The sequence below is a fragment of the Camarhynchus parvulus genome, unplaced genomic scaffold, assembly GCF_901933205.1.
Source record: "Camarhynchus parvulus unplaced genomic scaffold, STF_HiC, whole genome shotgun sequence".
NCBI classification, from domain to species: Eukaryota; Metazoa; Chordata; class Aves; order Passeriformes; family Thraupidae; genus Camarhynchus; species Camarhynchus parvulus.
This window is the reverse complement of record NW_022148765.1, coordinates 47,479-72,899: the sequence shown is the minus strand read 5'-3', so window position 1 is coordinate 72,899 and position 25,421 is coordinate 47,479. Positions and strand designations below refer to the sequence as shown.

The following is a 25,421-nucleotide window of genomic DNA, read 5'->3' as shown; positions in this document are numbered from 1 at the left end:
AAAATTACTCCCCCCAACCCCAAAATTACTCCCCCAACCCCAAACCCACCCCCTAAACCTCCCAAAATTTACTCCCCCAACCCCAAACCCACCCCCCTAAATCCCCCCCAAAATTGACTCCCCCCTACCCCAAATCTACCCCCCAACCCCAAACCCACCCCACACACCCCAAATCCAACCCCTAAACCCCCTAAAATCGACCCCCCCAAACCCCAAAATTGCACCCCCAACCCCAAAACTGACTCCCCTCGCACCACAAACCCCAAACCCCTAAATCCCCCAGAATCGACCCCTCCAAACCCCAAAATTGCACCCCCAACCCCAAAACTGACTCCCCTCGCACCCCAAACCCCAAACCCCTAAATCCCCCTTTTTTCCCCTTTTTTTTCCCCTTTTTTTCCCCCTTTTTTTCCCCCCCTCCTCAGATGGATCCGGACGCGCCCCCCGCCCCCGCCGAGCCCCCCGCCCTATTGAAATCCTACAAGTGGCGCACGGCGACCCCCGGGACGGAGCCCCAAAAACTCGGGGGGTCCCCGGGGAGCCGGCGCTGGGCGCGGCTGCAGGGCTGGAGGCGCTCGCACAGCCACCCCGACACTGTCGGCGACACAGGGGGCGACAGGGGAGGCGACAGGGGAGGCGACAGGGGAGGTGACAGGGGAGGCGACAGGGGAGGTGACAGGGGAGGTGACAGAGGTGTCGCCAAGGCCAGCGCGCGGCGGTCGCTGTTCCGCAGGGCGATTTCGGCGCCGGGCAAGGTGGCCAAAGGTGAGGGGGACACTTGGGGACAAAGGGGGACAGGAGGGGACACGAGGGGGACACGAGGGGATGTGGGGTACAGGAGGGGACACAAGGGGGACACTTGGGGACAGCGGCGACAGGAAGGGACACGAGGGGACAGCAGGGGACACGAGGGGATGTGGGGGACAGGAGGGGACACGAGGGGACACGAGGGGGACACGAGGGGACAGCGGCGACAGGAAGGGACACGAGGGGACAGCAGGGGACACGAGGGGACAGAAGGGGACACTTGGGGCCAAAGGGGGACACGAGGGGACACAAGGGGGACACTTGGGGACAAAGGGGACACGAGGGGACACGAGGGGATGTGGGGGACAGGAGGGGACACAAGGGGGACACGAGGGGACAGCAGGGGACAGAAGGGGATGTGCGGACATTGGGGGACAGGAGGGGACAGTGGGGACATCGGGGGACAAGGGGGACACGAGGGGATGTGGGGACATCGGGGGACAGCAGGGACAGGAGGGGACAGTGAGGACATCGGGGGACACGAGGGGATGTGGGGACATCGGGGGACAGCAGGGACAGGAGGGGACAGTGAGGACATCGGGGGACAGGAGGGGACACAAGGGGACAGAAGGGGATGTGCGGACATTGGGGGACAGGAGGGGACAGTGGGGACATCGGGGGACACGAGGGGATATGGGGACATTGGGGGACAGGAGGGGACAGCAGGGGACACGAGGGGATGTGGGGACATCGGGGGACATGAAGGGACAGGAGGGGGACACGAGGGGAAGCATTTTGGGGCCACCTCTTCCTGTCCCCTCCACGGGTGACAATGCCACCATGTCCAGCGCCCTCCCCGTTGTGTCCCCTCAGCGCCGCCCTCGGGGACATCCCCGGTGCCACCCTTGGGGACATCCCCGGTGCCGCCCTCGGGGACATCCCCGGTGCCACCCGATGCCACCGTGTGGGACGTGTCCCAGTTCTCGCTGCTGGACGGGCACCTGGTGCCACTGGCCAGGGACAACGAGCAGGTGAGTGGGGACATCTTGGTGGCACCTGGGGGTGGTGGCATCTCAGTGTCCCTTGGGGCGGTGGCACCTCTTGGTGACACCTCGTGGTGACACCTTGGGGGCATCTCATGGTGACACCTTGGTGGCATCTCAGTGTCCCCTTGGTGGCACCTCGTGGTGTCCCCTGGGTGGCACCTTGTGGTGACACCTGGGTGACATCTCAGTGTCCCCCTGGGTGGTGGCACCTCACGGTGTCCCCTGGGGTGGTGACATCTCATGGTGACACCTTGGTGACATCTCAGTGTCCCCCTGGGTGGTGGCACCTCCTGGTGTCCCCTGGGGTGGTGGCATCTCAGTGTCCCCTGGGTGGTGGCACCTCACGGTGTCCCCTGGGGTGGTGGCATCTCATGGTGACACCTTGGTGGCATCTCAGTGTCCCCTTGGTGGCACCGCCTGGTGTCCCCTGGGTGGCACCTTGTGGTGACACCTTGGTGACATCTCAGTGTCCCCTGGGTGGTGGCATCTCAGTGTCCCCCTGGGTGGTGGCACCTCACGGTGTCCCCTGGGGTGGTGGCACCTCACGGTGTCCCCTGGGGTGGTGGCATCTCAGTGTCCCCTGGGTGATGGCACCTCCTGGTGTCCCCTCGGTGACCCCGTGGTGTCCCCAGGGTCCCTGGCGCAGCAGGACCCGCGCTGGCAGTGCCACCTCTGATGCCACCAACCTGTGCCCGGTGGGCAGGAGGGACCCTGGTGAGGACACGGGGGGATACTGGGAGGGAACTGGGGGATACTGGTTTGTACTGGTTTATACTGGGAGGGACTGGGAGGGAACTGGGGGATACTGGTTTGTACTGGTTTGTACTGGGAGGGAACTGGGAGGGACTGGGAGGGAACTGGGGGATACTGGTTTGTACTGGGGGGGACTGGTTTATACTGGGAGGGAACTGGGAGGGACTGGGAGGGGATTGGGACAAACTGGGAGGGACTGGGAGGGGATTGGGTTATACTGGTTTATACTGGGAGGGAACTGGGAGGGAACTGGGGGATACTGGTTTGTACTGGTTTACACTGGGAGGGACTGGGACGGGATTGGGACAAACTGGGAGGGACTGGGAGGGGATTGAGTTATACTGGTTTACACTGGGAGGGACTGGGAGGGGATTGGGTTATACTGGTTCATACTGGGAGGGGATTGGGTTATACTGGTTTATACTGGGAGGAACTGGGAGGGAACTGGGGGATACTGGGAGATACTGGGAGGAACTGGGAGGGAACTGGGAGGGGATTGGGTTATACTGGTTTATACTGGGAGGGACTGGGAAGGCACCGGGGGAGGCGCTGGGAGGGAACTGGGGGGGCACTGGGAGGCACTGGGAGGCACTGGGGGGATACTGGGGGGTGTTACTGGGGGTTACTGGGGGGTACTGGGAACACTGGGGGGGATACTGGGGGTGTTACTGGGAACACTGGGGGGTTACTGGGGGTTACTGGGGGATACTGGGATGGACTGGGGGGTGTTACTGGGGGATACTGGGGGATACTGGGATGGACGGGGGGTGTTACTGGGGGACACTGGGAGTTACTGGGGGGTACTGGGAACACTGGGGGGGATACTGGGGGTGTTACTGGGGGTTACTGGGGGGTACTGGGAACACTGGGGGGTTACTGGGAGTTACTGGGAACACTGGGGGATACTGGGGGTGTTACTGGGAACACTGGGGGGTTACTGGGGGTTACTGGGGGATACTGGGATGGACTGGGGGGTGTTACTGGGGGATACTGGGGGATACTGGGATGGACTGGGGGGTGTTACTGGGGGATACTGGGGGATACTGGGATGGACTGGGGGGTGTTACTGGGGGACACTGGGAGTTACTGGGGGGTACTGGGAACACTGGGGGGGATACTGGGGGTGTTACTGGGAACACTGGGGGGTTACTGGGAGTTACTGGGAACACTGGGGGTGTTACTAGGGGTTACTGGGGGTTACTGGGATGGACTGGGGGGTGTTACTGGGAGTTACTGGGGGGTACTGGGAACACTGGGGGGGATACTGGGGGGTACTGGGAACACTGGGGGGGATACTGGGGGGTACTGGGAACACTGGGGGGTTCTGATCGCTCCCCCCCCCCAGACCCGGCCGAGAGGAGCCCCCGGGCTGAGCCCCCCCCGAGCTCCCAGTTCAGCAACGTCAAGGTGGGAACGGCCTGGCCCTGTCATTGTCACCTGGCCTTGTCACCTCCCTGTCACCTGTCACCTGGCCTTGTCACCTGGCCTTGTCACCTGGCCTTGTCATTGTCACCTCCCTGTCACCTGTCATTGTCACCTGGCCCTGTCACCTGGCCTTGTCACCTGGCCTTGTCACCTGTCACCTGCCCTGTCACCTCCCCAGTCACCTGGCCTTTTCACCTGGCCCTGTCATTGTCACCTCCCTGTCACCTGCCCTGTCACCTCCGCTGTCACCTGGCCTTGTCACCTGGCCTTGTCACCTCCCTTGTCCCCCTGTCCCTGTCACCTGTCCCCATCCCTGTCCCATTCCTGTCACATCCCGTGTCCCCTCACTGTCCCCATCCCTGTCCCAACCCTGTCCCTGTCAGCTCCCTGTCATCATCCCTGTCCCTTGTCCCTGTCACCTGTCCCTGTCCCCTCATCTGTCCCCATCCCTGTCCCTGTCCCCATCCCTGTCCCTGTCCCCATCCTTGTCCCATCCCTGTCCCTGTCCCTGTCCCTGTCCCTGTCCCCTGTCCCTGTCCCTGTCATTGTCCCCTGTCCCTGTCCCTGTCCCTGTCATTGTCCCTGTCCCTGTCCCTGTCATTGTCCCTGTCCCTGTCCCTGTCCCCTGTCCCTGTCCCTGTCCCTGTCATTGTCCCTGTCCCTGTCCCCAGGGGCTGCTGTGGAAGAGGCTCCTCCGGGACAGGAGAAGCCGCGGTGCCACCAAAAGTGACCACGGGGTGGTGGCAGCGCCCGAGGGTGACAGGTAGGGGACGCGCCTGGCCTGGTGACACCACTGTCCCTTTTTTGGGGACCTGGTGACGTTTCTGTCCCCATTTTTGGGGACCTAGTGACATTTCTGTCCCCATTTTTGGGGGTCCCAGTGACATTTCTGTCCCCATTTTTGGGGGGTCCTGGTGACATTTCTGTCCCCGTTTTTGGGGGGTCCTGGTGACATTTCTGTCCCCATTTTTGGGGACCCGGTGACATTTCTGTCCCCGTTTTTGGGGGGTCCTGGTGACATTTCTGTCCCCGTTTTTGGGGGTCCCGGTGACATTTCTGTCGCCATTTTTGGGGACCCAGTGACATTTCTGTCCCCGTTTTTGGGGTCCTGGTGACATTTCTGTCCCCATTTTTTTGGGGTCCTGGTGACATCTGTGTCCCCTCAGGGTCCCCAGCCGCAGCGGATCCCGCGAGTCCCTAGTGCCACCAGCCGAGCTGGACCTCACGGGTGACAACGTCATCGTCCGGCCCGTGCACGGCAGCCTGGTGGGGGAGAGGTTCTGCTTCCAGGTACGGGGTGAGGGGCACCTGAACCCCAAAAAAATGCATCTAAACCCCAAAAATGGCACCTAAACCCCAAAAAGGGCGCCTAAACACCAAAAAGGGCGCCTAAACACCAAAAATGGCACTTAAACCCCAAAAATGGCATCTAAACCCCAAAAATGGCACCTAAACCCCAAAAATGGCATCTAAACCCCAAAAATGGCAACTAAACCCCAAAAATGGCACTTAAACCCCAAAAATGGCAACTAAACACCAAAAATGGCATCTAAACCCCAAAAAATGGCACCTAAACCCCCAAAAATGGCACCTAAACCCCAAAAAGGGCACCTAAACACCAAAAAGTGCACCTAAACCTCCAAAAATGGCATCTAAATCCCAAAAATGGCATCTAAATCCCAAAAATGGCACCTAAACCCCAAAAAGTGCATCTATACCCCAAAAAGTGCATCTAAACCCCAAAAATGGCACCTAAACCCCAAAAATGGCATCTAAACCCCAAAAATGGCAACTAAACCCCAAAAATGGCACTTAAACCCCAAAAATGGCAACTAAACACCAAAAATGGCATCTAAACCCCAAAAAATGGCACCTAAACACCCAAAAATGGCATCTAAACCCCAAAAAGGGCACCTAAACCCCAAAAAGGGCACCTAAACACCAAAAAGTGCACCTAAACCTCCAAAAATGGCATCTAAATCCCAAAAATGGCATCTAAATCCCAAAAATGGCACCTAAACCCCAAAAAGTGCATCTATACCCCAAAAAGTGCATCTAAACCCCAAAAATGGCACCTAAACCCCAAAAATGGCATCTAAACCCAAAAAATGGCACCTAAATCCCAAAAATGGCACCTAAACCACAAAAATGGCATCTAAACCCCCAAAAATGGCATCTAAACCCTAAAAAGGGTCCCCTCAATGTCCCCGTCACCCTCAGTGTCCCTCAATGTCCCTGTCCCACTCAATGTCCTCATCACCCTCAATGTCCCCTCGGTGTCCCCTCAATGTCCCCTCAGTGTCCCTGTCCCCCTCGATGTCCCAGTCACCCTCATTGTCCCTTGGTGTCCCGTCTGTGTCCCCTCAATGTCCCTGTCCCCCTCAATGTCCCCATCGCCCTCAGTGTCCCCTCAGTGTCCTGTCACGCTCGATGTCCCTGTCCCCTCGCTGTCCCCTCAGTGTCCCCTCTGTCCCCAGGTGATCACCCCCGGCTGCAGCCGCTCCTCCGGCTGCTCCTCCCTGGCCGAGCGCGACCGCTGGATCGAGGAGCTGCGCCGGACAGCGCAGCCCAACAAGGTGGGACACCTCGGGGACACCTCGGGGACACCTCGGGGACACCCTGCCACCCCCAGCCCCCTCGCTGTGCTCTCCTGTCCTTGGGCTGGGTGGGGAAACTGAGGCACGAATGGGGCACGGGGCATCCTTGGTGTCCCCATGTCCCCTCCTGTCCCCTCCTGGCCCTGTGGCCCTTCTTGTCCCCTCCGTGTGTCCCCATGGCCTCTCCATGTGTCCCCATGTCCTCTCCATGTGTCCCCACGTCCCCTCCTGTCCCCATCCTCACCTCCCCTGTCAGAATTCCCTGTCCCCAGCTCAAATCCTCCCTTGTCCCCTTTGTCCCTTTGTCCCCTCATCCCCTTGTCCCATTGTCCCTTGTCCCTTTGTCCCCTTGTCCCCATTGTCCCTTGTCCCTTGTCACCCTGTCCCCTTGTCCTCTTGTCCCCATTGTCCCCTTCTCCCCTTGTCCACCACCTTTGTCCCCTTGTCCCTTTGTCCCCTTGTCCCTTTGTCCCCTTGTCCATTGTCCCTTTGTCCCCTTGTCCATCCCCCTTTGTCCCCATTGTCCCTTTGTCCCCTTGTCCATCCCCTTGTCCATTGTCCCTTTGTCCCCTTGTCCATCCTCTTGTCCCTTTGTCCCCTTGTCCATCCCCTTTGTCCCATTGTCTCCATTGTCCCTTTGTCTTTCCTTGTCCCTTGTCCACTTGTCCATTGTCCCTTTGTCCCCTTGTCCCCTTTGTCCCCATCCCTTTGTCCCCATTGTCCCCTGCCCGCCAGGACAACTGCGAGCGCCTGGACCTGTCCCTGTCCCTGTTCCTCTTCGAGGGCCGCCACCTCCCTCCGCGCCGCCGCCTCCGCTGCCACCTCCAGCTGGACGGCGCCGTCTTCGCCCGCACCACGGCCAAGCCGCCCGGCGACGACGGCCAACTCTTCTGGGGCGAGCTCTTCCCACTTGGCGCGCTGCCGCCGGCGCGCGCCCCTCACCGTGACCTTGTGCCACCACCGCCACCACGACCCCGACGGGTGGCACCCGCTGGCCTCGGTCACCATCCCGCTGGCCGAGCTGGCGGCCTGGCAGCCCCTGGAGCGTTGGTACACCCTGAGCGGCGCCGGCGGCACGACCCGGCGCCGGCGCTGCGGCTGAGCGGGCGTTACCGGCAGGTGAGGGTGTTGCCCATCGTGCGCTACAAGGAGCTGGCCGAGTTCATCACCTTCCACTACCGGGAGCTGTGCGGGCGGCTGGAGCCGGCCATCGCCGCGCGGCACAAGGAGGAGCTGGCCGGCGCCTTGGTGCGCGTGCTGCAGAGCACCGGCAAGGCCAAGGTGGGCGGGGGTGGGTTGGGTTGGGTTGAGTTGGGTTGGGTTGGATTAGTTGAGTTGGGTTGGGTTGGGTTGGGTTGTGTTGGGTTGGTTGAGTTGGGTTGGGTTGGGTTGGGTTGGATTAGTTGAGTTGGCTTGGGTTGGATTAGTTGAGTTGGGTTGGGTGAGGATGGGTTGGGTTGGGTGAGGATGGGTTGGGTTGGGTTGGGTTGTGTTGGGTTGGTTGAGTTGGGTTGGGTGAGGATGGGTTGGGTTGGGTTGGGCTGGGTTGGATGAGTTGGATTGGGATGGGATGAATTGGGCTGGATGAATTGGGTTGAGGGAAGATGGGATGGGTTGGGTTGAGTTGGGTTGGTTGAGTTGGGTTGGGTGAAGATGGGATGGGTTGGGTTGCGTTGGGTTGGATGAGTTGGGTTGGTTGAGTTGGGTTAAGTGAAGATGGGATGGGTTGGGTTGGGTTGAGTTGGGTTGGTTGAGTTGAGTTGAGTGAAGATGGGATGGGTTGAGTTGGGTTGGGTTGAAGATGGGATGGGTTGAGTTGGGTTGGGTTGAGTTGAGTTGAGTTGAGTTGAGTTGAGTTGTGTTGAATGAGTCGCGCCACCACAGCAGACACATAAAACCCAACCCAGAAGAACGTCAGAAAACCCATCATGGTTGACCTGCTCATTTCGGTGTCCTGGATGCCACCAACCCTTTGGGATGTCCCAGGTGCCACCAAACCGTCCCCACCTGTCCCCGCAGTCGTTCCTGATCGACCTGGGCGTGGCCGAGCTCGACCGCCTGGACGACCACGAGGCGCTGATCTTCCGCGAGAACACCTTGGCCACCAAGGCCATCGACGAGTACATGAAGCTGGTGGGGGCCAAGTACCTGCAGGACACGCTGGGTACGCCCAGGGGACACGGGGACATCCCGGGGGGTGGCAAGGGGTGGGACACCTCGGGTGGGAGGGACATTGGGGGTGGTGGGACAGCCTGACCTCCATGGGACACGTGTGGGTTGGCTTGGACATATGGGGTGGTGGGACAGCCCTGACCATCCATGGGGACGTGGTGTGGGTTCCTTGGTCCCATCATGGGCTATGGGACACCTCTGACCATTCATGGGGACATGGTGTGGGTTCCTTGGTCCCATCATGGGCTATGGGACACCTCTGACCATCCATGGGGACGTGGTGTGGGTTCCTTGGTCCCATCATGGGCTGTGGGACACCCCTGACCATCCATGGGGACATGGTGTGGTTTCTTTGGTCCCATCATGGGCTATGGGACACCTCTGACCATTCATGGGGACATGGTGTGGGTTCCTCATTGCCATCTCTGTCCTGATGACCACTCAGGGTCTGTGGGACACCCCTGACCATTCATGGGGACATGGTGTGGGTTTTTGGCGTTCCTGTCCTGATGACCACTCAGGTCTGTGGGACCCCTGACGCCATGGTGATTCCCCCGTCCCCACCCTGGTACCCCCTCATGGGCTGTCCCCTGTCCCCAGGGGAGGTGGTGGCCCAGCTCTGCAGCTCCGAGGAGAGCTTTGAGGTGGACCCCAGCAAGATCTCAGGGCTGGAGCTGTTGGAGCCCCAGCAGCACCTGCGGCAGGTGTGCGAGGAGACCCTGAGGCGCATCACCGACGGCTCCGAGTGAGGGACACCTTGGGGACACCTTGGGGACACCTGGGGTGGCATCGGGGTGGCACCAGGGCCAGGAGAACCTGGGAGGAGCTGGGACGTGTGGGTGGCATCAGGGATAGGATGGGGACCAGGAGTTGGGGATTGTCACCGCACCCAGGGTGGATCTGGGGACAGATTTGGGGACAAAGATGGGGATGGGCTCCATCCTGGGGTGGACGTGGTGATGGGCACCAAGATGGACTTGGGGACAAGTTTGGGGACAGGGATGGGTGACAGGCATGGAGGTGGACATCAGGATGGACATCAGGATGGACATGGGGACAAGCTTGGTGACATGGACCATCTTGGTGATTTTGGGATGGAGATGGACACCAGGATGGACCTGGGGACAAATTTGTGGGCAGAGATGGCTGACAGGGATGGTGATGGACACCAGGATGGACATCAGGATGGACATGGGGACAAGTTTTTAGGACAGGGATGGTGATGGACACCAGGATGGACACCAGGATGGACATCAGGATGGACATGGGGACAAGTTTTTAGGACAGGGATGGCGATGGACACCAGGATGGACATCAGGATGGACATGTGGACGTGCCCCCCCCCCCCACCATGATGCCACCACGCCGTGGTGACACTGACCCGTCCCCTGTCCCCACCGCGCCGTCCCTGGGCAGGTCCTTCCCGTCGGAGCTGGCCGAGGTGTTCGCGGCGTGGCGGGACGCGTGGACGCACGCGGCAAGGAGGACATCGGCCGGCGCCTGGTGTCGGCCTCGCTCTTCCTGAGGTTCCTCTGCCCGGCCATCATGTCCCCAGCCTCTTCGGCCTGGTCCAGGAGTACCCCGGCGAGGCCACCGCCCGCAGCCTCACGCTGGTGGCCAAGGTCATCCAGAACTTGGCCAACTTCACCACGTAGGTGGCGGTGGGGACGTTCCATGTGTGATCTGTGACCCCTTGACCATGGCGGTGACCCAAGACCATGGTGGTCACCCATGACCATGGCGGTGACCCAAGACCATGGTGGTGACCCCTTGACCATGACGATGACTCCTGGCCATGACGATGACCCCAGACCATGATGGTGGACCAAGTGACCATGGTGGTGACCCATGACCATGGTGTTGATGCCTTGACCATGGCGGTGACCCAAGACCATGGTGGTGACCCCTTGACCATGACCATGATGTTGACCCCTGACCATGACAATAACCCATGACCATGGTGGTGACCCCTTGCCCAAGATGATGACCCCTTGACCATGACAATGACCCCTTGACCATGATGATGACCCCAGACCATGGTGGTGACCCCTTGACCATGGTGGGTGACCCCTTGACCATGACCATGGTGGTGACCCCTGACCATGACGATGACCCCAGACCATGATGGTGGACCAAGTGACCATGGTGGTGACCCCTTGACCATGATGATGACCCCAGACCATGATGGTGGACCAAGTGACCATGGTGGTGACCCCATTGACCATGGCAATGACCCATGACCATGGTGGTGACCCCTTGACCATGATGATGACTCCTGACCATGATGATGACACCAGACCATGGTGGTGACCCCATGACCATGATGATGACACCAGACCATGGTGGTGACCCCTTGACCATGATGATGACCCCAGACCATGGTGGTGACCCCTTGACCATGACAATGACCCATGACCATGGTGATGACCCCTTGACCATGACGATGACCCCTTGACCCCAGGTTCGGCGACAAGGAGCCCTACATGACCTTCATGAACGACTTCCTGGAGCACCACTGGGCCACCATGACCGAGTTCCTGCAGGCCGTGTCCAACGCTGAGGCCAGCGCCCACATGGCCACCTACGACGGCTCCGTGGACCTGGCCCTGGAGCTGGCCACGCTCCACCTGCTGCTCTGCGACATCTTCTCCAGCCTCGACCAGGTGCCACCGCCGCCCCGTGTCCCCGGTGTCACCTCCTTGTCCGTCGGCGTCCACCCGGTAATGTCCCCGTGGTGTCCTCCAGGCCACGCAGGAGGAGCTGGAGCCGCTGCCCACCATCCTCAGGGCCATCAGGGAGGGGACACCTGTCCCCGTGTCCGTCCGCCTCAGCTCCACCGCCAGGAGGTACCCGGGGACACCTGGGGACACCTGGGGACATCTGGGGACACCTGGGGACATCTGGATGGAGATGGGGCACCCTCAGTGTGGTTGGGATGAGGGGACCCCAAAGCCTGGTGGGATCAGAGGGGACCCCAAATCCTGGTGGGATCTGATGGAACCCAAATCCTGGTGGGACCACAGAGATCCCAAATCCTGATGGGATCAGAGGGACCTCAAACCTTGGTGGGATCACAGAGACCCCAAATCTTGGTGGGATTGGATCCATCTCCTGAGCCCAAATGGGATCAGAGGGACCCCAAATCCTGGTGAGGTCTGAGGGACCCCAAACCCTGGTGGGACCACAGAGATCCCAAATCCTGGTGGGACCAGAAGGACCCCAAATCCTGGTGGGATCTGATGGAACCCAAACCTTGGTGGGATCACAGAGGGACCCCAAATCCTTGTCCCCGTGTCCCCTTGTCCCTCTGTCCCCACTCACACCCCCCTTGTCCCCCTGTCCCTTTGTCCCTCTGTCCCCCTGTCCCCTTGTCCCCACTCACGCCCCCATTGTCCCCACTGTCACCATGTCCGTCCGTCTGTCCGTCTGTCCCCGCAGCCCCTCGGAGCCCCCCAGGCCGGGTTTCCTCGCCCCTCGGGACCTCCCCACTCACACCCGCATTGTCCCCTTGTCCCCTTGTCCCTCTGTCCCCACTCACGCCCGCATTGTCCCCACTGTCACCGAGTCCATCTGTCCCTTTGTCCCTCTGTCCCCACTCACACCCCCTTCTCCCCCTGTCCCTTTGTCCCTCTGTCCCCCTGTCCCCCTGTCCCCACTCACGCCCCCATTGTCCCCCTGTCCGTTTGTCCCTCTGTCCCCACTCACGCCCGCATTGTCCCCACTGTCACCTTGTCCATCTGTCCCTTTGTCCGTCCGTCTGTCCCCGCAGCCCCTCGGAGCCCCCCAGGCCGGGTTTCCTCGCCCCTCGGGACCTGCCCAAGCACAGCCCCCTCCTCAAGAGCCAATCCCTGACCAGCGTCCGCCGCCTCCGCGCCCACGACGAGGCGACAACGGCGGCGACAACGGCGGCGACAACGGCGCCACCCCCGGTGCCACCCCCGGTGCCACCCCCGGGGACACCGGAACCGAGCCCGGTCCGGCCCGGCGGTCCCGGAGCGGCGCCGCCGGCACGTGCAGCGCACCCAGAGCGTGCCCGCGCAGGGAAAGGGGGCGCGGTGCCCGCCCGAGGGTGACAGCGCGGCCGAGGGGACACCGCCGCCGCCCGGGGGTGGCACCGGGGGGAGCGGGGACGGCCCGGTGAGTGCCCGGTGGGGTCAGCGTGGCACCGGGAGGAGGGGTTTGGGCACCGGGAGGAGGGGTCGGGGTGTGGTGGCACTAACGGGGGTGTGGTGGCATTAACGGGACATTACCGGGTGTCCCAGTGCCATTACCGGGACATTAACGGGCGTCACAGTGCCATTAACGGGTGTCCCGGTGCCATTACCGGGACATTAACGGGTGCCAATGACATTACTGGCTGTCCCAGTGCCATTACCGGGTGTCCCGGTGCAATTACGGACATTAACGGGTGTCCGGTGCCGTTAACGGGTACTCAATTACATTAACGGGACATTACCGGCTGTCCTGGTGCCATTACCGGGACATTAACGGGTATGCAATGACATTAACGGGTGCCTGGTGCCATTACCGGCTGTCCCGGTGCCGTTACCGTCCATTACCGGCTCTCCCGGTGCCATTAACGGGTGTCCCGGTGCCGTTACCAGCTGTCCGGTGCCGTTACCGGCTCTCCCGGTGCCGTTACCGGACCCGATGCCGTTACGGCCCATCTGTCCCGGTGCCGTTACCGCCCATTACCGGCTGTCCCGGTGCCATTAACGGCTCTCCCGGTGCCGTTACCGCCCATTACCGGCTGTCCCGGTGCCGTTACCGGCCCATTACCGGCTCTCCCGGTGCCATTACCGGCCGGTGCCATTACCGGCTGTCCCGGTGCCATTACCGCCCATTACCGGCTCTCCCGGTGCCATTAACGGCTCTCCCGGTGCCGTTACCGGCTGTCCCGATGCCATTACCGTCCATTACCGGCTGTCCCGGTGCCGTTACCATCCATTACCGGCTGTCCCGGTGCCGTTACCGGCTGTCCCGATGCCATTACCGGCCCATTACCGGCTGTCCCGGTGCCGTTACCGCCCATTACCGGCTCTTGTCCCCGTTCGCAGCCCCGGGGGAAGCTCCGCTCGTCGGCGTCGCTGCCCCGCAAGCCCTCGGTGCCGTGGCAGCGCCCGGCCGAGGACGCAGCGGCACCGGGGGAGCTCTACGGGCTGAGGCCGCTCGAGAAGGTAACGGGGGGACAGTCACCGGTGTCCCCGGTGTCCCCAGTCCCGGTGTCCCTGTCCCGGTGTCCCCAGCACGGGCGGCTGCGGGAGGAGGCGACCGAGGGTGGGTGACACCTCCCGGTAACCTCGTCCCCGGTGTCCCTGTCCCGGTGTCCCCAATCCCCGGTGTCCCCAATCCCGGTGTCCCCAATCCCGGTGTCCCCAATCCCGGTGTCCCCAAGCCCCAGTGTCCCCAGTCCCCGGTGTCCCTGTCCCGGTGTCCCTGTCCGGGTCCGCAGCACGGGCGGCTGCTGGAGGACGCTGCGGGAGCGCCTGGAGCGGGCGGTGTCCCCAAACCCCTGTACCCCCCGGTACCCGCGGTGTCCCCAATCCCGGTGTCCCCAGTCCCCGGTGTCCCCAGCACGGGCGGCTGCTGGAGGCTCGCAGGAGGAGGCGGGAGCGGGCGGTGTCCCCAATCCCGTCCCCGTTACCCCGGTGTCCCCAAACCCTGTACCCCTGCCCCAGCCCAATCAGCGGGCGGTGCGAGGGGGGGGGGGAGGGGGGGGGGGGGCGGGGGGTGTCCCCAAACCCCCGTTACCCCCCGGGACCCCCGGTGTCCCCAAACCCCGGTGTCCCCCGGTGTCCCCAAGTGTCCCCAGTCCCGGTGTCCCCAATCCCGGTGACGCGGTCCCGGTGCCCGCAGCACGGGCGGCTGCTGGAGGCGCTGCGGGAGGAGCTGGCGGAGCTGCGGGAGCGCCTGGAGCGGGCGGGGGCCGCAAACGGGGGACGCCTGGAGCGGCTGCGGGGGCAGCTGGACGAGGGCAACGCCCGGCGGCACCGGCGGCCGGTGGGCACAGCGGAAGGGGCGGGGGCACCAGGTGGGCGGGGGCACCGAAATGGCGGGGGCACGGAAGTGGGGTAGGGGGGGCACCGGGGTGGCGTGGATGGGAGCACGGGTGGGATGGGGGCACCGACGGTGGGGTGGGGGCACCGTGGGGTGGGGGCACCGAAATGGGGCGGGGGCCCGAAAGGGGCGGCACGAAAAGGGGACGGTGGGGCGCCGAAGTGGGATGGGGACCCCCAAATTGGGTGGGGCACACCTGGGGTGTCACTGAACAGGGGGGGATCCCAAATCAGGGGATGAGGGCAACCTGGTGGCCAGGTGGGCATGGCCAGTCTGTCCCAGTTTGGGGTCCCAGTTTGGGGTCCCAGTCTATCCCAGTTTGTCCCAGTCTGTCCCTTCTCTCCCAGTTTGTCCCTCCTGTCCCAGTCTGTCCCTTCTCTCCCAGTTTGTCCCTCCTGTCCCAGTTTGTCCCAGTCTGTCCCAGTTTGGGGTCCCAGTCTGTCCCAGTCTGCCCCAGTCTCTCCCACTTTGTCCCTCCTGTCCTAGTCTGTCCCTCCTGTCCCAGTCTGTCCCAGTCTATCCCAGTCTGTCCCAGTCTGTCCCAGTCTGTCCCAGTCTGTCCTACTTTGTCCCTCCTGTCCCAGTCTGTCTCTCCTGTCCCAGTCTGTCCCAGTCTGTCCCAGTCTGTCCCAGTCTGTCCCAGTTTGTCCTACTTTGTCCCTCCTGTCCCAGTCTGTCTCTCCTGTCCCAGTCTGTCCCAGTCTGTCCCAGTCTGTCCCGATTTGTCCCAGTCTATCCCAGTCTATCCCAGTCTGTCCCAGTCTGTCCCAGTTTACCCCAGTTTGCCCCAGTTTGTCCCTCCTGTCCCAGTCTATCCCAGTCTGTCCCAGTCTATCCCTCCTGTCCCAGTCTGTCCCAGTCTGTCCCTCCTGTCCCAGTCTGTCCCAGTCTATCCCAGTCTGTCCCAGTCTGTCCCAGTCTGTCCCAGTTTGTCCTACTTTGTCCCTCCTGTCCCAGTCTGTCTCTCCTGTCCCAGTCTGTCCCAGTCTGTCCCAGTCTGTCCCGATTTGTCCCAGTCTATCCCAGTCTATCCCAGTCTATCCCAGTCTGTCCCAGTCTGTCCCAGTCTATCCCAGTTTGCCCCAGTCTGTCCCATTTGTCCCACTTTGTCCCTCCTGTCCCACTCTGTCCCTGCTGTCCCCCAGGCTGACGGCGGCCGAGGGCAGCCGCTAGGCAGGACCTGGAGAGGCTGAAAAGCAACGAGGAGAGAGGGCGGGAGCTGGTGAGGCTGGGAGGGGACAGCGGGGACACTGGGGGACAGCGGGGACAATGGGGGGACAGCGGGGACAATGGGGGAGCGGGGGACACTGGGGACATTGGGGACAATGGGGGACGGAGCTGGGGACGCTGGGGGGGACAGCGGGGACACTGGGGACAGCGGGGACACTGGGGGGACATTGGGGACACTGAGGGGCCGGGAGCTGGTGAGACTGGGAGGGGACAGCGGGGACAATGGGGGGACACTGAGAACAATGGGGACAATGTGGGGGACATTGGGGACACTGGGGACATTGGGGACACTGAGGACAATGGGGACAATGGGGACATTGGGGACAATGTGGGGGACACTGGGGACATTGAGGGGCCGGGAACTGGTGAGACTGGGAGGGGACAGCGGGGACACTGGGGACACTGGGGACAATGGGGACATTGGGGACAATGTGGGGGACACTGGGGACACTGAGGGGACATTGGGGACACTGGGGACAAGTGGGGGAACTGGGGACCCGGGGGACAATGGGGACATTAGGGGGACAATGCGGGGGACAATGGGGACATTGGGGGGGGACACAGTGGCCGGGAACTGGGGAGACTGGGAGGGGAGAGCGGGGACACTGGGGGGATATTGGGGGACAGTGGGGGACATTGGGATGGGGACACTGGGGGAGACTGGGGGGCACATTGAGGGGCACGGGGACACTGGGGGGACTGGGGGGGACAGAAGGGGACACTGGGGGGGACATTGGAGGACATTATTGGGGGGATATTGGGGACACTGGGGGGACACTGAAGGGACATTGAGAGGACACTGTGGGGACAGCGGGGTGGCGCTGAAGGGACATTGGGGGGACAGAGGGGACACTGGGGGTGACAGAGGGTGACGAAGAGAGGACACTGGGAGGACACAGAGGTGACAGCAAGGTGGCACCTCAATGTCCCCTCGGTGTCCCCTCAATGTCCCCTCAATGTCCCCTCGGTGGTGTCCCCTCCCCGCAGGAGCGGCGCCTGGCGGGGCTGGAGCAGGAGCTGCGCAGGGCCCGGGGCCACCCCCGCCATGTCGCCAAGGTGTCCCCAGGGTGTCCCCAAAGTGTCCCCGAGCGCCACCGCGAGCCCGGCGACGACAGCGACGCCACCAGCGTGTGACACCGATGTCCCCAAGGTGTCCCCGAGCTGCGCAGGACACGGGGCCACCCCCGCCATGTGTCCCCAGGGTGTCCCCAGGGTGTCCCCAAGGTGTCCCCAAGGTGTCCCCAAGGTGTCTCAGGAATAAACGATGCCGTTGTCACCAGTGCTGTCCCCAGCTCCTTGGGGACATCCCAGGCCTTGGGGACACTTGGGGACATCCCTGTGTGACACCACCTGGTGTCCTTAAAGTGTCCCCTTAATGTCCCCAATGTCCCCTTGACGTCCCCTTGGTGTCCCCCATGTGTCCCCAATGTCCCCTCAGTGTCCCCACGGTGTCCCCGATGTGTCCCCCCAATGTCCCCTTGATGCCACCATGGTGTCCCCTCAGTGCCACCCCAGTGTCCCCATTTTGTCTCATTTTAAGGGGACATTGGGGACATTTTTTGGGGAGGTTTGGGGACATTTTTTGGGGGTGTCACCCCATTTTTGGGGTCAGCCCCGTTTTTGGGGTTTTTCTTTGGGGGTTCCGGGTTTTTTGGGGTGCCACAGGTGCCTGGGGACAATGAAGGTGGCCCCAATGTCCCCAAATGTCCCCAATGTCCCCAAATCCCCGTTAACGATAACACAAATCCCACACACCGGGATCGTTTTTGGGGTCATTTTTTGGGGTTTTTACCCCGAATTTTTTTTGGGGTTCCGGGTTTTTTGGGGTGCCAGAGGTGGCCGGGGATGGTGAAGGCCTTGATGTCCCCCTAATCCCTTCAGTGTCACCTCAATGTCCCCAATGTCCCCAAATGTCCCCATTGAAAATGAATGGCGCACACACCGGGATGGTTTTGGGGGCCCCGCTTTTGGGGTCAGCCCCGTTTTTGGGGTTTTTACCCCAAATTTTTTGGGGGTTCCGGGTTTTTTGGGGTTCCACAGGTACCCGGGGGTGATGAAGACATCCCAGGGAGGGGATGGCACCCCCTGAACCCATTCCAGGTGTCCCCAAATGTCCCCAAATCCCCATTAATGATGACACCGGGATGGTTTTTGGGGTCGGCCCGTTTTTGGGGTTTTTATTTCGGGGTGCCGGGTTTTTTGGGGTGCCAGAGGTGGCCGGGGATGGTGAAGGCCTTGATGTCCCCCTAAACCCCATAAACCCCCCTTTGGTGTCACCCAAACATCCCCAAATGTCCCCATTGAAAACAACAGAAATCGCACACACCGGGATGGTTTTTGGGGTCATTTTTTGGGGTTTTTACCCCAAATTTTTTTGGGGTTCCGGGTTTTTTGGGGGTTCCGTGTCCTGAGGGATGGCACAGCTATCCCTGCGAGGGGATGGCACCCCCTGAACCCATTCCAGGTGTCCTCAATGTCCCCAAACATCCCCAAATCCCCATGACCAATAACGCCAAGCACACACCGGGATGGTTTTTGGGGTCGGCCCCGTTTTTGGGGTTTTTATTTGGGGGTGCCGGGTTTTTTGGGGTTCCACCGGTACCTGGGGATGGTGAAGACATCCCAGGGAGGGGATGGCACCCCCTGAACCCCTTCCAGGTGTCCCCAAATGTCCCCATTGAAAATGAATGGCGCACACACCGGGATCGTTTTCGGGGTCGCCCGTTTTTGGGGTCGGCCCCGTTTTTGGGGTTTTTATTTGGGGGTGCCGGGTTTTTTGGGGTGCCAGAGGTGCCCGGGGATGGTGAAGGGCTTGATGTCCCCCTAAACCCATTCCATGGTGTCCCCAAATGTCCCCATTGAAAATGAATGGCGCACACACCGGGATGGTTTTTGGGGTCGGCCCCGTTTTTGGGGTCAGCCCCGTTTTTAGGGTTTTTACCCCAAATTTTTTGGGGGTTCCGGGTTTTCTGGGGTTCCACAGGTACCTGGGGGTGATGAAGACATCCCAGGGAGGGGATGGCACCCCCTGAACCCATTCCAGGTGTCCCCAATGTCCCCAAACATCCCCAAATCCCCATTAATGATGACACCGGGATCGTTTTCGGGGTCGCCCGTTTTTGGGGTCGGCCCCGTTTTTGGGGTTTTTATTTTGGGGTCCCGGGTTTTTTGGGGTGCCAGAGGTGGCCGGGGATGGTGAAGGTGTCCCCTTAAACCCAAACCCATTCCAGGTGTCCCCAAATGTCCCCAAAGCCCCCAAATGTCCCCATTGAAAATGAATGGCGCACACACCGGGATCGTTTTTGGGGTCACCCCGTTGCCGTTTTTGGGGTTTTTACCCCAATTTTTTGGGGGTTCCGGGTTTTTTGGGGTTCCACAGGTACCTGGGGATGGTGAAGACATCCCAGGGAGGGGATGGCACCCCCTGAACCCATTCCAGGTGTCCCCAAATGTCCCCAAAGCCCCCAAATGTCCCCATTGAAAATGAATGGCGCACACACCGGGATCGTTTTCGGGGTCGCCCGTTTTTGGGGTCGGCCCCGTTTTTGGGGTTTTTATTTGGGGGTGCCGGGTTTTTTGGGGTGCCAGAGGTGTCCGGGGATGGTGAAGGCCTTGATGTCCCCCTAATCCCTTCAGTGTCACCTCAATGTCCCCAATGTCCCCAAATCTCCCCATTGAAAATGAATGGCGCACACACCGGGATCGTTTTTGGGGTCGGCCCCGTTTTTGGGGGTTTTACTCCAATTTTTTTGGGGTTCCGGGTTTTTTGGGGGTTCCATCCCCTGAGGGATGGCACAGGTGCCTGAGGATGCTGAAGATGTCCCAATAAACCCATTCCAGGTGTCCCCAATGTCCCCAAACATCCCCAAATCCCCATTAATGATGACACCGGGATGGTTTTTGGGGTCGGCCCCGTTTTTGGGGTTTTTATTTTGGGGTCCCGGGTTTTTTGGGGTGCCACAGGTGCCCGGGGATGGTGAAGGTGTCCCCTTAAACCCAAACCCATTCCAGGTGTCCCCAAATGTCCCCAAAGCCCCCAAATCTCCCCATTGAAAATGAATGGCGCACACAACGGGATCGTTTTTGGGGTCACCCCGTTGCCGTTTTTGGGGTTTTTACCCCAATTTTTTGGGGGTTCCGGGTTTTTTGGGGTTCCACAGGTACCTGGGGATGGTGAAGACATCCCAGGGAGGGGATGGCACCCCCTGAACCCATTCCAGGTGTCCCCAAATGTCCCCAAAGCCCCCAAATGTCCCCATTGAAAATGAATGGCGCACACACGGGATCGTTTTTTGGGGTCGCCCGTTTTTGGGGGTCGGCCCCGTTTTTGGGGTTTTTATTTTGGGGTCCCGGGTTTTTTGGGGTGCCAGAGGTGTCCGGGGATGGTGAAGGCCTTGATGTCCCCCTAACCCCTTCAGTGTCACCTCAATGTCCCCAGTGTCCCCAGATCTCCCCATTGAAAATGAATGGCGCACACACCGGGATCTTTTTTGGGGTCGCCCGCTTTTGGGGTCAGCCCCGTTTTTGGGGTTTTTACCCCAAATTTTTTGGGGGTTCCGGGTTTTTTGGGGTTCCACAGGTACCCGGGGGTGATGAAGACATCCCAGGGAGGGGATGGCACCCCCTGAACCCATTCCAGGTGTCCCCAATGTCCCCAAACATCCCCAAATCCCCATTAATGATGACACCGGGATGGTTTTTGGGGTCGGCCCCGTTTTTGGGGTTTTTATTTGGGGGTGCCGGGTTTTTTGGGGTGCCAGAGGTGGCCGGGGATGGTGAAGGCGTCGACGCTGCCGCTCATGGTGCGCGCGGGGAGGCGGCAGAAGCGCCGCTGGTCCGACTGGTACTTGTACAGCGCCTCCACCATGGGCAGCGGCACGCTGCGCGGCCCCGAGCCCGACAGGCGCTTTAGGGTCGGCGGGATCCCCCCCAAAGCGTAAACGCCCCGAAACTGGCAGCCCCCGTCGCGGAAAAGGATCAGCAGCTGCTGGGCTGAGCTCTGCTCCATTTCCTGAAAGAGAAAATTTGGGGTTTTGGGGTTTTTTTGGGATTTTTTCGGCGTTTTTTGGGGTTTTTTCTCCTTTTTGGGGGTTTTTTGGGGGATTTTATGGGGTTTTTTCAGAGGTATTTGGAGGCATCTATGGGGATGATCTGGGGAGACTCGTGGGGGATTTGTGGAAGTTTTTTTGGGATTTTTTGGGGATTTTTTCGGGGTTTTTTGGGGATTTTATGGGTTTTTTTCGGCTTTTTTTGGGGTTTTTTCTCCTTTTTTTGGGGTTTTTTGGGGGATTTTATGGGGTTTTTTCAGGGGTATTTGGAGGCATCTATGGGGATGATCTGGGGAGACTCGTGGGGGATTTGTGGGGTTTTTTGAGATTTTTTCGGCTTTTTTGGGGGTTTTTTTCAGCTTTTTTTGGTGTTTTTTTGGCTTTTTTCGGGGGATTTTATGGGGTTTTTTCAGAGGTATTTGGGGACATCTATGGGGTGATCTGGGGAGACTCGTGGGGGATTTGTGGAAGTTTTTTTGGGTTTTTTGGGATTTTTTCGGCTTTTTTTGGGGTTTTTTCACCTCTTTTGGGGTTTTTTCACCTTTTTTGGGGGATTTTATGGGGTTTTTTCAGAGGTATTTGGGGGCATCTATGGGGGTGATCTGGGGGAGACTTCGTGGGGGATTTGTGAGGTTTTCTTGGGAATTTTGGGGTTTTTTGGGGTTTTTTGGTGATTTGATGGGTATTTTTTGGTGATTTTATGGGGTTTTTTGGTGTTTTTTGGGGTTTTTTTCTCCTTTTTTTGGGGTTTTTTGGGGGATTTTATGGGGTTTTTTCAGGGGTATTTGGAGGCATCTATGGGGGTGATCTGGGGAGACTCGTGGGGGATTTGTGGGGATTTTTTGGGATTTTTTCGGCTTTTTTTGGGTTTTTTTTCACCTTTTTTTGGGGTTTTTTCACCTTTTTTGGGGGATTTTATGGGGTTTTGTCAGAGGTATTTGGAGGCATCTATGGGGTGATCTGGGGAGACTCGTGGGGGATTTGTGGGGATTTTCTTGGGATTTTTGGGGGTTTTTTGGTGTTTTTACGGCTTTTTTGGGGTTTTTTTTCAGCTTTTTTTGGGTTTTTTTTGGGGTTTTATGGGGGTTCTTTTTGGTGATTTTATGGGGTTTTTTGGCATTTTTTGGGGTTTTTTCTCCTTTTTTGGGGGGATTTTATGGGGTTTTTTCAGAGGTATTTGGAGGCATCTATGGGGTGATCTGGGGAGACTCGTGGGGGATTTGTGGGGTTTTTTGGGATTTTTTCGGCTTTTTGGGGGTTTTTTTCAGCTTTTTTTGGGTTTTTTTCAGCTTTTTTGGGGGGATTTTATGGGTTTTTTTCAGAGGTATTTGGGGGCATCTATGGGGGTGATCTGGGGAGACTCGTGGGGGATTTTTGGAATTTTCTTGGGATTTTTTGGGGTTTTTTTGGTGTTTTTACGGCTTTTTTGGGGTTTTTTTTCAGCTTTTTTGGGGTTTTTTGGGGTTTTATGGGGGTTCTTTTTGGTGATTTTATGGGGGTTTTTTTGGCGTTTTTTGGGGTTTTTTTCTCCTTTTTTGGGGGTTTTTGGGGGATTTTATGGGGTTTTTTCTGAGGTATTTGGAGGCATCTATGGGGGTGATCTGGGGAGACTCGTGGGGGATTTGTGGGGATTTTTGGGATTTTTTCGGCTTTTTTTGGGGTTTTTTTTCAGCTTTTTTTGGGGTTTTTCAGTTCTTTTTGGGGGATTTTATGGGTTTTTTTCTGAGGTATTTGGAGGCATCTATGGGGTGATCTGGGGAGACTCATGGGGGATTTGTGGGGTTTTTTGAGATTTTTTTCGGGGTTTTTGGTGTTTTTACGGCTTTTTTGGGTTTTTTTTCAGCTTTTTTTGGATTTTTTGGGGGTTTTATGGGGGTTCTTTTTGGTGATTTTATGGGGTTTTTTGGGGATTTTTTGGGGGTTTTTGGGTTCCTTGTGGGGTTTTTGGAACCCCTGTCTGGGTTTATGGGGTTTTGAGGGTCGGTTTTGGGGAATTTTGGGTTTTTTTGGGGGATTTTTGGGGTTTTTGGGGTCTCACCTGCAGCACTTCGATCCCTCAGGCGGATTTAGGATCGCTGTAGGATTTTGGGGTTTTTTGGGTTCCTTTTGGGGTTTTTGGAGTCCTTTGCTCGCTGTAGGGTTTTGGGGGTGTTTTTGGGGGGATTTTTGGGGTTTTTGGGGTCTCACCTGCAGCACTTTGGCCCTCAGGGGGGCGTTGGGGGTCCCGGCCAGCACGCAATGGGCCAGAGCGTTCTGGATCAGCGGCCGGTTGGACCTGGCCGTGGGCTCCTTGTACAGCCTTGGACCTGGCGGGGGAAATTGGGGGAAATTTGGGTGATTTTGGGGAAATTTGGAAAATTTTGGGGGGGTTAAGGGGAAATTTGGAAAATTTTGGGGGGGTTGAGGGGAAATTTGGGGGGTTTTAGGGGGGATTTGGGGGTTCTGGATCAGCGGCCGGTTGGACCTGGCCGTGGGCTCCTTGTACAGCCTCGGACCTGGGGGGGGAAATTGGGGGAAATTTGGGTGATTTTGGGGAAATTTGGAAAATTTTTGGGGGGTTGAGGGAAATTTGGGGGGATTTGAGGAGTTTTGGGGGAATTTGGGGGGTTTTAGGGGGGATTTGGGGGTCCTGGATCAGCGGCCGGTTGGACCTGGCCGTGGGCTCCTTGTACAGCCTCAGGACCTGGGGGGAAAAATTTGGGGCAAATTTGGGGGATTTGGGGGAAATTTGGGGAGTTTGGTTAAAATCTGGGGTGGTTTGGGGGAAATTTGGGGAATTTTGGGAAAATTTGGGGGGAATTTGGGGGGACTTTGGGGGAAATTTGGGGGATTTGAGGAGGAAATCGGGACCTGGCCGTGAGCTCCTTGTACAGCCTCAGACCTGGGGAGGGAAATTTTGGGGAAATTTGGGGGATTTTGGGAAAAATTGGGTGATTTTGGTGAAATTTGGAAAGTTTTGGGGGGGTTGAGGGGAAATTTGGGGGATTTGGGGGGTTTTAGGATGGATTTGGGGGGAAATTTGGGGGAATTTTGGGGGAAATTTGGGGGATTTGAGGAGGAAATCGGGACCTGGCCGTGAGCTCCTTGTACAGCCTTGGAGCTGGGGAGGGAGGGGAAATTTTGGGGAAATTTGGGTGATTTTGGTGAAATTTGGAAAGTTTTGGGGGGGTTGAGGGGAAATTTGGGGGATTTTGGGAAAATTTGAGGGATTTTGGTGAAATTTGGGGAGTTTGGGGGAACTTTGAGGGGTTTTGGAGGGGGAATTGGGGGAAAATTTGGGAGATTTCAGGGGGGAATTTGGGGGGTTTGAAGGGAAATTTTGGGGGAAATTTGGGGGATTTTGGGGAAATTTGGAAAGTTTTGGGCATTTTGGGGGGAAATTTGGGGATTTTGGGGGGTTTTAGGATGGATTTGGGGGGAATTTGGGGGAATTTTGGTGAAATTTGGAAAATTTTGGGGGGGTTGAGGGGATATTTGGGGGATTCGGGAAGATTTGGGGATTTTGGGAGAAATTTGGGGGATTTGGGGGGAATTTGAGAAGTTTTGGGGGGAAATTTGGGGATTTGGGAGGGATTTTAGGGGGATTTGGGGGGTTGAGAGAGAAATTTGGGGATTTTGAGGGGAATTTGGGGGAAATTTGGGGGATTGGGGGAAAATTTGGGGGGATTTTGGGGTATTTGGGGGGGAAGTGGGGGAAATTTGGGGGATTTAGGGGGATTTTGAAAGGAAATTTGAGGAAAATTTGGGGGATTTTGGGGAAATTTGGGGATTTTGGGGAATTTGGGGAGGGGTCTCACCCACCCGTGTACTCTGAGGAGGGGTTGCGGGGTTTGGGGATTTTGGGTTTTTTTTTGGGTTTTTTTAATTTCTGGGGATTTTTTTTTAATTTTTTGGGATTTTGGGGGATTTTTTGGGATTTTTTTGGGGTGAATTTTGGGGATTTTGGGGAATTTGGGGAGGGGTCTCACCCACCCGTGTACTCTGAGGAGGGGTTGCGGGGTTTGGGGATTTTGGGATTCTTTGGTTTTTTTTGATTTTTTGGGGATTTTTTTGGGATTTTTTGGGATTTTTTGGGGTAATTTTGGGGGTTTTTGGGGAATTTGGGGAGGGGTCTCACCCACCCGTGTACTCTGAGGAGGGGTTGTGGGGTTTGGGGATTTTTTGGTTTTTTTTTTGGTAATTTTTTGGGATTTTTTGGGTTTTTTTTTAAATTTTTTGGGATTTTTTGGGATTTTTTTGGGGTAATTTTGGGGAATTTGGGGAGGGGTCTCACCCACCTGTGTACTCTGAGGAGGGGTTGTGGGGTTTGGGGATTTTGGGGTTGTTTAGGATTTCAGGGTGGGATT

The 25,421-nt window shown here is 58.5% G+C and overlaps 2 protein-coding genes across 2 annotated transcripts in view; one reads left to right on the top strand and one right to left on the bottom strand.

The window, feature by feature from the left end:
* The first annotated feature begins 425 nt into the window (after positions 1-425).
* On the top strand, positions 426-17,161 carry RASAL3 (RAS protein activator like 3). Its single transcript, XM_030970811.1, is given in 25 exon segments — positions 426-636; positions 694-765; positions 1,621-1,778; positions 2,426-2,507; positions 3,892-3,953; positions 4,643-4,734; positions 5,138-5,261; positions 6,449-6,547; positions 7,304-7,504; positions 7,506-7,641; positions 7,644-7,849; positions 8,588-8,732; positions 9,341-9,485; positions 10,157-10,200; positions 10,203-10,286; positions 10,289-10,391; positions 11,202-11,403; positions 11,486-11,586; positions 12,510-12,751; positions 13,345-13,619; positions 13,798-13,917; positions 14,597-14,724; positions 15,922-15,967; positions 15,969-16,019; positions 17,015-17,161. Coding segments are annotated over 25 exon segments (3,276 nt in total).
* A 3,573-nt stretch (positions 17,162-20,734) lies between these two features.
* The window catches only part of CAMSAP3 (calmodulin regulated spectrin associated protein family member 3), a 38,254-nt gene continuing 33,567 nt past the window's right edge, over positions 20,735-25,421 (bottom strand). The window contains 2 exon segments of the mRNA XM_030970810.1: positions 20,735-21,038; positions 23,263-23,381. Coding sequence (XP_030826670.1) covers positions 20,754-21,038; positions 23,263-23,381 — 404 coding nt within the window. The 3' untranslated portion in view covers positions 20,735-20,753.